Raw genomic sequence first — 12,663 nt, forward strand, 5'->3', positions numbered from 1 at the left:
CTTCAATAAAATCAATTGTTTAAAACATTGCAAGCACTGAGTGGTTACTTGGTTGCCAGGTTTGATTTACTGATTTTATGTCGGTAAACAAGGGTGTCAGAATTGAAACTTCCCAAAGAAAGTGAAATAGATTTTACAAAAGCCGAACGGGTCTGTGGTCTGAACACAGGGCACTTGTATGCTACCATGAAGCTCTATCATTGAGCAATGTTGACATTAGCGCATGAGGAAATATTAAGGTGTAGTAGAGCAATGATGCTGCCAAGGCAGGAGCAGCGATATGGGAGGGTACAACATTTGACCATGGAAAAACAATGAGTGCGATGATGATCATCAAGAAAGCAGAATCATTGTTGCAGGTACTGTAACTGCTTCTTTTTATTGTTGCACGATGTGAAAGTAGGTGATGGCAAGGTAGTTATGTGTAAAATTGTAATATTGTTATGAAACAATACAGCCGGGAATGATGCATAGACAAGAGAGCTATTGAAACAACCTGTATTCATGAGTGCATGTGTAAATATATTGTAATAGGCTATGACAGTAATATTTTGAATATTGTGGTTACCATATCGGTAACATGCAATATCAGATTCTACATGGCAATACTAAATAGAAATATCTACAGCAGAATCAAAAGCAGAAAAAAACTATGAAAATGTAGAATAAGTCATGAGTAGATTCAAATTCATACGCAAAAGTCGCATCACTCTATTTCATCATTAATTGTTTGTACCATATCTTGGTAAGCTTTGCTATGGCAACCTTGAAGTTTTACCACATCCCTTTCCATATAGGTGGCCATGGTGTGGGCTTGAGGTGTGACCTGGAGATAATATCGTAATGGGGGATCTAATACATAATGGTCCTCATGTTTGGAGCCTTCGTTTTTTAGGTAATTGTCCATTTCATCCTTTATTGATTTAGGTACAAGGACAAATGTACCATAAGGGGTTTCATTGGTTTTCAGTTTGGCATTGTATTTAGCTTGAAAAAGCCGAATAGAGGCACAGTCGCTGTATGGTATGAATTTTGTACCATCACAGATTTCTTGTCCTTCAGATGGGTGTGATTGCTCACCTTTGAGTTTTCTTAGGTGTGCTTTTACGTCATCAAGAGAATATGTGGCCCTCACATCAGTTGATGGCGTCATCAATCCCAGGGATATGCGGTTTTTTCCCATGTATCCACCCTTAATAAGAAGAGGCAGGGAAAAGCCTTGTGCAGCAATCTGTTCATCTCTATAGATAAGACAGCATTCCTTGGTGTTAATTTTGAACTTCTCCTTTAGTAGAGTCACCAGCTCTTTGTAAGTAACCGACTCACAGACAACATAATCCTGGACTTGGTAATTGCTGTCTCGGGTCCATCCGCTTTTGGTACAACGCTTTACACCACTTGTGATTTTGTAGCTCTACAATTGAAAAATTATTTTCAAGTTAGAAGGTGAGGCGACACACCTATATGACACTCGATAGTTTTTCCAAAGGTAAACCCAGTTGCATGAGTTCTGGCTTGTGCTAGATGATCATCGATGCGTATAGAATATTTTTAGCGCTCAAACATGAACTGGCGACAGGTCGGTAATGCTAAAAAGCAGACTGACCTCTTTGAATTATTATGGCATGGCAAATAGGCTATGTGTAAAAAACTGATACATCAGGTCTCACCTTTTTTGATACTTTTTTCTTCTTGGCGTCTTTTTTTTTAGCTTGAACCTGTTGGTTTCTCTTACTCCTTATCTCTAAAAGCCTTCTTTTAATTTCTGCAATGCTCATTTTTTCTAGAATAAAAACCAGCCAAAAGAATTATAGCTTGTTGAGGAATTATCAAGCTAGAATGCCTTATGATACAGTCTTATTAATCACCATGATGCAAGCAACGCAGTCATAACCCTCTTTAATACCTACATGTATCTGATGGTTTTGCTTTTGTGATGGTAAGGTATACCATATTACCAAGATATTTTGAAATTAGACTTGTGGTAACAAAATGCTCGCTTTATATATAGCTAATTTATGGTGAGGTCTGTACCATGGCAATAGAATCAAAAATAGAAATACAAACCTTTTTGCTGTTTCACTTCTACGTCATATCCGCAATCAGTTTTCTCAGCCATATCTTTTTCTACACCTGGAGTATTTTTCTACAAAAAAGATGACCTATTGATTCTGTATGCCAAGAATACATACTTGACACCACTTATTGTAATGCCTGATGAGGACAAGCATTGATGCATAGAAACAGGTTTCATAATGCCATCAAACATACATTTTCATCCAGACGGCAAATATTCTCATTGCTGATATTGAATTTTTGGGGTGTTTGAAGCTTGAGAAGTATATAATGGTGTAGGAAGCGTAGCTGACTCAAAATAAATTGTTGCCTGATCTAGTTGACTATGATATACTACTAGGCTCATTTCATACCTGAAGCTTAGCCACTCCAGCCTTTAGCTTAATCCTGTACCCAAACGGCAAATCCTTTAATAGCATTTCTAGGTCTTCTGCTAAAACAAGCCTTAACGCTTCCATATCAATATGTTGTTCTAAAAATAAAAGATATACATAGAATATTGATAAACAATATTTAAGCATCCTCTTTATTATAAAATTCAATTGGACCTGGTTCACAAATTTTTTTTCGCAATGGTAAGGCTGCTCAAGAAATATTCACATCCACAATTGTGATGCAAGGACAATCGACTATGTCGATATATCGATTTTGTCAAGATGACATGTGAGACAGCATTACTCAACTCTTTGGATATTAAGTAAACCATTTTCCTTGCTTTACATTATGTTCTACATTATTGACTGAGTTAGGTACAGTGGGTCAAATACTATGTGCTACTACCAACCGGTATCTTCTACCTACTATTATAGTACTACTAACTGACTCCACTGGGCACTCACTCGACTGTACTGTTCTTTGGTGTAACTAAGGTGGTCATGGTCATGTGGTCATGGTGTAACTAACTGAACTCAACTGTTGGTGTTGCATATACCAAAAACTTATCTAAATAATTGCATATACTTATACTACTCACCATGAAATAAGTCGACTACAATTTTTGGCGCTTCGTCACCAAACACACTCTTCAAGAAGTCATCCATGTTTTTAAGTAGAACTGACAATCAATGCGATATATTTACTACAATAAGAATGAATGCTTCGCTGTCTTCTGTACGCACACCTCATATATGCACACATATGTGCTGTGTTTGTGGCTGACTGCACAGGGGTATGTCATTTATTTCAACCACCAACAAAGAGCGCTCTAGCGACTCAAAACACTTTCATTTGTAACATCTCTGCAGTCATCTCCCTTGGCACTGGAAAATCGCAAATAGCGCAACATGCTTCTCTACCGTATTCTACTGCTTTAAACCGCCAAAATAAACTGCCTAAGATTTTCTATTTGCGTTATTGAAAGTGCTTAGCCAAGCCGAAGGCAGCCATCATAGTCATAACAACACTGATTGCTTGATTCACAAGCGCATATTAGTGTATCGAAAATTGTTGCGTCATTTGCCAGTGGCAAGGGAGATGACTGCAATAATGTTACAAATGATAAATGCTCATGTTACAAATGATAAATCCCATATAGTTCAACCTTGATATGTAAACTTTTTGCTATTGGACAAAATTTGAGCGAATATTTGTTTCAACATTAGAATTAATTTTCGAGATATGACGTTCAAAATTTATTAAAACATGAAACTAAAAACAGTTAAGCTTGTAGCAATTAAAATAAAGAGCACATATTTCTTTCACTCGTTCGAAAGATCGGTGCGCAAATGGTGCATCGGTCTTCGATATTAATGGGATATATTCGAGATTAATGAATGTATGGACGTCACAGATGTAAGTATATTTCAGAGTAATAGTGAGCAAGAGGGTCATAGAATATTAGGTTGATTCAGAATGATGAGAATGCTTAAAAAAGAATTAGAAAGAAATGAATGAATAGGAACTTCAAAAGAAAAAGTATAACTTTTTCACTGGCAAATCACAAATGGCGCATCGGTTTTCGACAGCGGAAATTGCACTTACATTATAAGACGTCCTAGTTACATGTGAAGAAAATGGGCTCGCGATAATCGCTAAGTTGCATTGGGCGGTAAGGCTTTCCCGGAATAGATGATAGCTTCCCTAGAATATTGCCGACTCGTGGAGCAAAGTGCGAGTTTCTATCGAAAGCCGATTTCGCAGCTTACGTTTTCAAGTGGGAAATTTTATATCATTAGTGTTACCGCTCGCCGGCCAATCGTAGGGCTATTTTTATCGAAAGCTTTTTTGCAGGTGACGTTCAAAGGCGGGGAACTTAATGGTATCGGTATTAACGTTCGCCGGCCAATCATGGGGCTGTTTTTATCAAGTCTTTTTTGCAGGTGACGTTGCAGGCGCTAAATTCGATAATAAATATACGTGAGCGTTGATAATAGCAATGGGCAAGCAATGATATACAGCCCTACATAGGGGCAGTATATAATTGATTCTACTACGAGATAAGCACTAAAATCAAGTGCATGCAACCTCTACTTTGTGCACAGACTTTTACCAATGATAAACAGCCCCCTCCCCGTGGGGGTGGCCATAAAGCCCCCCAAAATGGGGGGCTGTATATCATTGCTTTTACAGTTGTTTCTCACAGATACCATATCAAGATCTTTATGCTTTTGCAAGTACCGTATAGACATCCATTTATTACATGTATTCGAGATGCTATCTCTAAGTTCAAAACTCTTCAAAAAACGACCCTTCGGCATTGGGTATAGGGCACACTCACACCAGCATGACTTTTAAATTTCTTATTTTAAAATAAGTATAAAATTTAGTAACACCTCAAAAATGTATAACAATTCACATCAACATTTTGAACATAATTGAGCTTTTATATTGTTTGTAGTAAATTAGAAAACCATGTAGGGGTGGTGATTTAACTGACAACAAATAAGATAAGTTAAATAGCATATCGTGTAAAGCTATTCACATATCATTCACAGGCTTTTAACACTTGTTTTATTCATATAAAGCTGACTTGTCTATATTTAAATAACAATTTGTATGAACAGAATGATGCCAATTAGAATTCGACCAAGTTTGGACTGGTAACTTAAAATTTTGTAACTACTTATTACAATTTCATAATCATATACATTCAATTATAAATACACAGAATATTCACACAAAATCTAGTATAGCGTATGAACATTATGCTTTGTAATTGTCATGATCTAAAATTCAAACAAAATGTCAAAGAACATGAGCTAATCACATCACCAGTGACAAAAATGGTAAGATGAGATTGATAGTTTATGTCAGCAGAATGTTTCTTGCCAAATGTATGCATAATAGTCTTCAATTGTGACAAGTCTGTGAATTTAACTTATAGTCTGTCGGAAACTGTGGTGACCATAACCTTTCGGACTAGGCATCCATTTACCACCTCATGCAGTGTACTGGTCAGATCGAAAATGTTCAGAACAAAGTGTGGTGTCTGGAAGTCATTCTTTCTGGACACAGCCTTGAGGCATTTATTGAGACAAGACTCATTTGTGCGAGGAAATCTAAAACAAATTAAGGTGTTAAGAAACAGCATTTGCACATTGAGCTCAACTTAGGATTGACAAGAACCCCTATCTGCACGAATATATCTAACAATTATTACCAGGAATTTATAATCATATTATAGCATATTCACACCCATAAAATATGCAAGTAATTCAGGTTTATTGTTATTACAGCCAAAAAACTGTACATTATTTCACCATACACTAAAGAGCAGTTCTATCGAAAGAAATTTCATTTATCTTTTGATTGGTCGGTTAATTTTCTATTACCGTAGTCTAAAGTCAACAATTTTCTATAGGCAGTATCAGTTTCTTAATTTGTTTTTGCTGATAAAATGGGGCAAAAACTTTTAGTTCTCCTCTTTGACATTTTATATAAGCCTCACGAGCAAAACCTGGAAATGCTAAGATCAACTTGGCTGACTTTTGAAGACGAAAGGTAAGGGGTGCTGATTTCCACAAGTTTGCTAGACGGCATATATATGTGAGATTTATAGTATTTTAATAATGGGAAAAAATAAATAGGAAAAATACAATTCACATCAAATTTCAAATCATTTCAAGTCGTATTTGAGAAAAATAATAAATAAATAGAAATATCTTCTTTAACCTATATAATCAGTGTACTGACAACCTCACTTTGTGCATTCCATTGCTAAACCATGTTTGGTTGAAGTACGCTTGTACATTTTTGTGGTTCTTCCATTCTTTGCTACCTTGCAGCTCCTTCATATTCTGGAGTTATTGCTATAATAGAGAGGGAACATGGTAGCTTGGTTTTAAGCACAAATTACTTTGTGCACAAAATGTGCATGTGCATGCACATCGGGCAACAGTCTTTGCCCGATGTGTCTGTACACTTAGATATAGGAAATTGTTCTACCTACTCATTTCAAACCACAGATAGTTCGCATTGGCATAACTAACTAATTTTTACCAAATTGGTATCGACATCGTGTTCATTATAAAATACCAGTCAATCAAAGTTCAAGTGAATTTAATATACCGCCTGCCAATTTGCAATCAAGTTAATGTTTTTTGAATGAAAAAATATGAAGGGCTGGCATTTTTGAAGTGACAATAGTATTGCTGAACCTTTTGTCTTACTCTGTCTGGATTTTAGCAACTTCTCCAAGGAGTTTCTTCAGGGTTTTTTTGGACATCTTTATTGATGTTGGTACCCTTTACCAACCAATAATTCCAGGCTTGAAGACGGCGAAAATCGCGAACAAGTAGTAGAATCTGAAAAACATTTTACCATGAAACGTTTTCATCTGATAATTATTTCTAACACAAAATTTGAACGACGTCTTAGCAATGACTTGTGCTTTGAAACAGCTAAGTCGTCACACGTCCAACAGGTTGAATCGTCATTATGTAAGCTCATATACAACACTATAGCTTTAGACAAAATTATGGGAAAGCTAAGCGATTCGCTCCCTGTGATGTTGGCAACTAATCTGCACTGAGCAAAGACTTGGAAAAATGAAGTTCAGCATTACTTGTTTAGATGTCTTTGTCAGCTAAGTTTCCATAAGTCCTGTATATAAACTCTTTTCTTTTCTAAGTCGGGATCTTTATTTTGAGTTTGCGCAGCCTACAAAATATTAAACAATACAAAAATCCAAAATTGAAAACTTCATCGGGAAGTTGCCCCTCGCAGATCAAGTTGCTACAACAATGCCTATTTGCAATACGCGTGAATATTGTACCTCAGAAATATGCTGATTAGCATTGATTATATATTAGAACATTACATCTAAAATTATCTTATCCGAGTTCACACCTACAAAAAGCATCAGCGAGTCCATGATAATTGAGCAGATTATTTGCTACATGTACAGTGCACCTTCAGGTTACGATGAACCTGTTATACGATTTGCAACACAATGTTTTTCCGTCTATGCCATACAACATTTTTTGGCATATGATATTAAGAAACATTTTTCCCGAAATTAAAATTTGGCATTTGGTGTGCTGACTACATCAGATAACAAAGATGCTAATATGTTATTCGTTGAGATCCCTCTCACAACGCCTAAAGGAGATACGATGCTTGCTTTCTGAGTTCAGTTTAGTAAGCTAAATTTATTTAAGTTAAATTTAAAGTTTAAATAATGTGGTGTCACGAAGGTAAGAACTCCCTACTGTATGTACTGCACATGATACATTGTACTGCAGCATTTATGGCAGATCATAACCACTAAATTAATGTATGTAACAGTAGTTACAAAGGTTAAAATATTATCTTTTTACTTAACTTTAATATGTAGGGGAGATGGGGGGGGGCAATGTGCACCATGTTTTTCAATGCACTCTAGTTTGAACATTCTCAATGATATTGGGCAAAAAATATAACACAACATAGATCTTAGTAAGTATTTCAAAAAGCCCACACTACTTTGCTTCATCTCCTTATAATTTTCATAGCATATTAGATTTTGCAAAAAAGTAGAGGTGGGGCATTACGCAACGCTGGTGGGGTAATTTGAACCAAGAACAGTAGCTAAATATATGTCCATCTAGAGTACTTATTTTATGTCCAACTGAAGTTATCATGCATGAGATGATAAAAGATGCTCTTTCATAACATCACTGCTGTAAAATGTTTGGATAATACCGGTCCGCATCAAACTCATAGCATAGGAGAATATTAGCTAGTTTTTTCAGAACTGCTTTCAAATTAGTTGTAAGTCAGCACTGTATGACAAATTTAATTCCTTGTATGTAGAATATATTTAAGATTTTGTTTTACTGATATTTAAAGGTTGACTTGCAACAAAATTTTAATTACATTACATTAATAAAACATTACAGTTAATTGATATGAAAAGATTCACCATGTCTTACTCTGTTGTGTTGTAGGTGCAAAATATGTGGAAAGGTGATTACAAGCTCTTAAAAGCTCAAAAACGAACAGAAAATCGCAGCCACACGAGACCGCCGTAGTTTGGATTCTCTTTCCAAAACGGCTCAAATGTGATGTAGTTGTGAGAGATGGTTTCTGTTTACACTTTCATGCAACCTTATTCGTCGAAATATTTTCACGAATATACTTCACGCATTCAATAAAACCATGTCTATTGTTCTTACGCGTCTGTTTTATCGTCATCGTAATGCTGTCACTTTTAGCAGTGATATCTTAGAACTTAGTGTAAAAATTCGTTTAACTTTTTAGCCTTAGCTTGAAGGAGTACATATCATTGTCTGATAATCATGAAGAGCCTGTTGGTCACTTGTGATAATCAATACGTGCTGCAGAAGTTATTTGCGAAGTATTGGGTCACATGATTTGATTACGACTTGCCGATTAGACCAAACCGAAACAAAACTGTAAAGTAGTGAGCATCTATATTTGATACGGGGTCTTCGGTAAAACCCGAAGTGTTTGCCATAAACTAGTGCTACGATAAGTTTTATATTGAGCTTTTTATTGGCCTTTCAATTCACGTGAGAACATCACCTGACAAGACGATAACCAAATTGTAATGAATACGTCAGAAAAATAAAGAGATTCCAATCTACAGCGGCCTTTCGTTTTTGAGCTTTTAAGAGCTTGTAACCGCATTTCCACATATTTGGCATCTACAACACAACAGAGTAAGACATGGTGAATCTTCTGATACCAAACAACTGTAATGTGAATTTTATTGCAAGTCAACCTTTAAGATTTTGTTTTATTGGCTCACAGAAACACAAACTACATTGTATACATTTTAAAAAAGAAACTTTATTATGAGCTGTTGAAGATATTTTGGCTTTCTGAGTTAGTTAATATCGTATTTTGTGCTGAAGTCACATTCAAAGGTAATGCTGCCAAGTGTTCTAGATGTTTGGTGACCTTTGAAGAATGGATCAGGCAATACCCCTATCACTTGCTCCTTCTCTACAAGCTTCTCATCCTTGCTAGTTGGTAGCTTGAACGTTGACTTTTCAGTCCTTCTATAGAAATCTACGAGGACCTCAAACTCAGTTACTTCCAGCACCTTACCAACAAAGCAGACTGATCAACACTTTCCACCAAACTTCACAAAGACATAGTTTCCCGTTACAATGACATTGGGCTTTACTGGTGGATCAACTTTGGTTGTAGACACAATTAACTCATCCATATCTCCTTCACTATCTGACTCATCGTCCAGTGGAACAACATCTCCATCATCATCAGATGACTCCAAGTCTTGCCCTCTCTTGCGCTTTTTGTTATATAATGGTCTCTTTGCCGCAAGAGATGATAGGGTGCCAACAGATGTTGATGCTTCCGATACCAGAGCTGTTTCAGCTGATGGTGTTGCTGTCACGATGTTAGCTGCACCGGATCAACTTTTCCAACGACGAGGAGTGCTGTTGGTTGCTTTCCTAGGTAGTTTAAATGTTTGGATTTCAGAAGTTGACTCGTGTTACCCTAGAAGTGTCATAGATGGTAGAAAACAGTCCTCTGTGAAAATTTCAACATTCTTTAGGAAGATCCCTGTAGCTCCGAAAGCCACTTACAATGTTGTCTTTTGACATCGTTTTGTTGTGGGCAACGCCTGCCAACTCGGCCAATTCATATATAGTCACTGCCTTCCCAACATCTGAAACCATTCAGTTGCTGACTGCGACATTGTAGAACTTCTTAAATGGTCCATAGACAAAAACATCAAAAGGCTGGAGACGGTGGGAGCAGTGAGGTTGGAAAGTAAGTATGCTCAGCCCAGCATCTCGAGTCATCTTTTGAATTGCCAGCAATACATGACTGCTGTGGTTGTCCATCAAAAGCAATGCCCGATTCTCAGGAGAAACATTAATATGTTTCGTGAAGTGCTGCAATGCCTTTGGAAACAGTTCAGCAGACATCCAACCAGAGAGAGCAGCCAAACCCAAAAAGCATGGAGAATTTTTCAACATATTATCTTTGAAATTCACCCGAGGAAAGATGAATACTGGAGGTAATGCATTTCCTGACGCACTCACCACATTGTACATTGTGACAAGAGAACCTCTCTCCGCTGATAAGATCATAGCAGCTTGCTTTTTACCTTTAGCTGCTAATGTTTTTCCAAGTTTATGCACGATTGTAATGTCAGTTTCATCCAAATTAAAAATTCTTTCTGGTTTGAAGTGGCATTTGTCATGCATATTCTCACAGGTTGAAGAATAAGGTGACTGCTTTTTGTTGAAGGCCTTAGCCCGTCCAATGCTAGTCAATTCTGGTGATCAAAGCACGAGCTCTGGATGTCGCTTCCTGAAGTTCGAAGCACAGTCCCTTCCTAAAAGTTCAAAAAAACAAAACTTTGAAAGAATACACAATAAATGTAAAGTGTAAGTGAGGACCAACGCAGGAGAATGCTAGATTAGTACTTTTAAAAACTAAACTAAATTAAATGTGTCACTATTTAAACATAGGCCTACATAAATAATGTATTTTCAAATTATATTTGAAAATGTTAAGCAAGTTAAAATATACCACAAATTAAATATATTTAAATACAACATAGTGATGATCATAAAAACGTATTAGCAATACTATGTTCACTCTGAAAATGATCTGAACATTCTGATTAAGATTATATGGTTAAACTAAACACACCACCTGCACACTTGTTTCTTTTCCAACTATAGGGCACCGGCTTTTTAATTTCCATTGCATAGGAATATGCCATCTTTTTTGTTTTGGTTAGTGAAAACCCATGAAATGTATTGGCACATTCAATGATATGCTGAAAATGTTTCTACTCATTCCTTGTGAAAACAGTGCTGATTCCAGGTTTCACCAAGCCAGCACTGTCCCTTTGCTGGTACCTCAGTAGGGTCGAATGGTGAATCCCATAATTCTTTGCTGCCTGACGAACAGAGAACCCATTCTGAACAGCCGAGAGGACAAGGGATATAGTCTCAGCAGATTAATTTCCTCGGTTGGACTTTTTATTATAGACTAACCATGGCGATACTCATAAATGCACAAAATAATTACTGCGCATACTTTTCCATGCAGCCCATCCGGGGTCATTACATACATATACATACTGGAAAATGTCTGTAAATTGTGGTGCAATATGCACCAGCTGGTGCATATTGCCCTACGATGACTATTTGCCAGAAAACATTTGTTGTGCAAAATGTAGCTACAAAGAGCAAATTATTAGTGTTGTAATGAAAGCTTACGTTATAAAGTCTACCTGACAAGAATATGGAGTACTAAACACTCACTTTAGTATGGCTAGATTGTTGTAAAGAGATGCCTTTAGATTTACTTTGGAGGTCAAAAATTAGTTTCTCTCACTATTAAACATGTGCTTTGCTGATAGACAGGAAACAAAAGTATTACCATGTAAGCATCAATCATCTGACCAACATATGTTAGAATGATTCCAATAATTCCAAACATTTTCACAAAAAGGGGACAATTCTTAATGCCCCACAGTAGGCTACACATTGCCGCACTCTCCCCTACAGGACGTATCTAATATTTGAATGATTTTTACCTGGGGGGGTTTGCATTAAGGAATTTCTATGGGTTTTTATACCTCTCATTTAAAAACTTACGCCTTGCGATGTCAACATTGGAAAAAATAAAATAGTATGGCAAGGGTTTACTGTAGTTTGAAAGCATATTAAATCTGGCAGAAGGTCTATTGCGGGCGTGAATATGACTTTTCCTGATTTGTTGAATTACAACCTTGATTGTATGCTCGTTACATATTCTGGCTACGCTACATACTCTGACTATTACAGATTTTACTTGCAAAAAACAAGAAACATAAAGATCCAGCTGTAAGCAAGTTGTTGTTTTATGGGTAAATTTGTGTGAACTTCTGGTACACGAGGTCTGATCATTTGATCACACAAAGCAAGGGTGGGTCATCATTGTTGTGAGGTATGAAGAGCTTACAACTAACTTTGATTTCAACTTCTTTTCAGCGTTATGGTCTGCTCCATGCTAGTTCTCATCTTTATAACAGCCTTCTCCTGATATGAGACCACTATCCGTTCCTGAATATCTAAAAAAAATGTTCAGTTATTAGATAGCCTATTTATTAAAAATCATGTGCTATCGACCAGTTGAATTGCTGAACAATAACAAAATTAATTATATGAAAAATGT

General features: G+C 36.5%; 1 protein-coding gene and 1 long non-coding RNA gene across 4 annotated transcripts; both read right to left on the reverse strand.

The window, feature by feature from the left end:
* Positions 1–484: 484 nt before the first annotated feature.
* LOC137404393 (uncharacterized) lies at positions 485–2,739 on the reverse strand. The gene is made up of 4 exons (XM_068090590.1): positions 2,430–2,739; positions 2,068–2,146; positions 1,671–1,783; positions 485–1,414 (listed from the first exon to the last, which is right to left on the reverse strand). The coding sequence occupies exons 1-4, from the start codon at positions 2,595–2,597 to the stop codon at positions 707–709; spliced, it is 1,068 nt and encodes a 355-aa protein (XP_067946691.1). The 5' UTR covers positions 2,598–2,739; the 3' UTR covers positions 485–706.
* Positions 2,740–4,946: 2,207 nt separating this feature from the next.
* LOC137404341 (uncharacterized) lies at positions 4,947–12,521 on the reverse strand. Of its 3 annotated transcripts, XR_010979668.1 has the most exons (5): positions 12,458–12,521; positions 7,079–7,173; positions 6,672–6,818; positions 6,211–6,323; positions 4,947–5,573 (listed from the first exon to the last, which is right to left on the reverse strand). It is a non-coding gene; the product is annotated as an uncharacterized lncRNA (long non-coding RNA). The 3 variants fall into 3 exon arrangements; XR_010979667.1 differs by having other exon boundaries at positions 4,947–6,323; positions 6,684–6,818; XR_010979666.1 differs by having other exon boundaries at positions 4,947–6,323.
* Positions 12,522–12,663: the final 142 nt, after the last annotated feature.

Source organism: Watersipora subatra, chromosome 9 (genome assembly GCF_963576615.1).
Source record: "Watersipora subatra chromosome 9, tzWatSuba1.1, whole genome shotgun sequence".
Classification (NCBI taxonomy): domain Eukaryota; kingdom Metazoa; phylum Bryozoa; class Gymnolaemata; order Cheilostomatida; family Watersiporidae; genus Watersipora; species Watersipora subatra.

Excerpts from the sequence above, each read along its gene's own strand:
- LOC137404393 (XM_068090590.1), bottom strand. The coding sequence starts at position 2,597 with ATGCTTAAATATTGTTTATCAATATTCTATGTATATCTTTTATTTTTA. Across the intron at positions 2,147-2,429 it reads CTGGAGTGGCTAAGCTTCAG|AAAAATACTCCAGGTGTAGA; the intron begins GTATGAAATGAG and ends TCTTTTTTGTAG. Across the intron at positions 1,784-2,067 it reads AGAAGTGAAACAGCAAAAAG|AAAAAATGAGCATTGCAGAA; the intron begins GTTTGTATTTCT and ends TTTTTATTCTAG.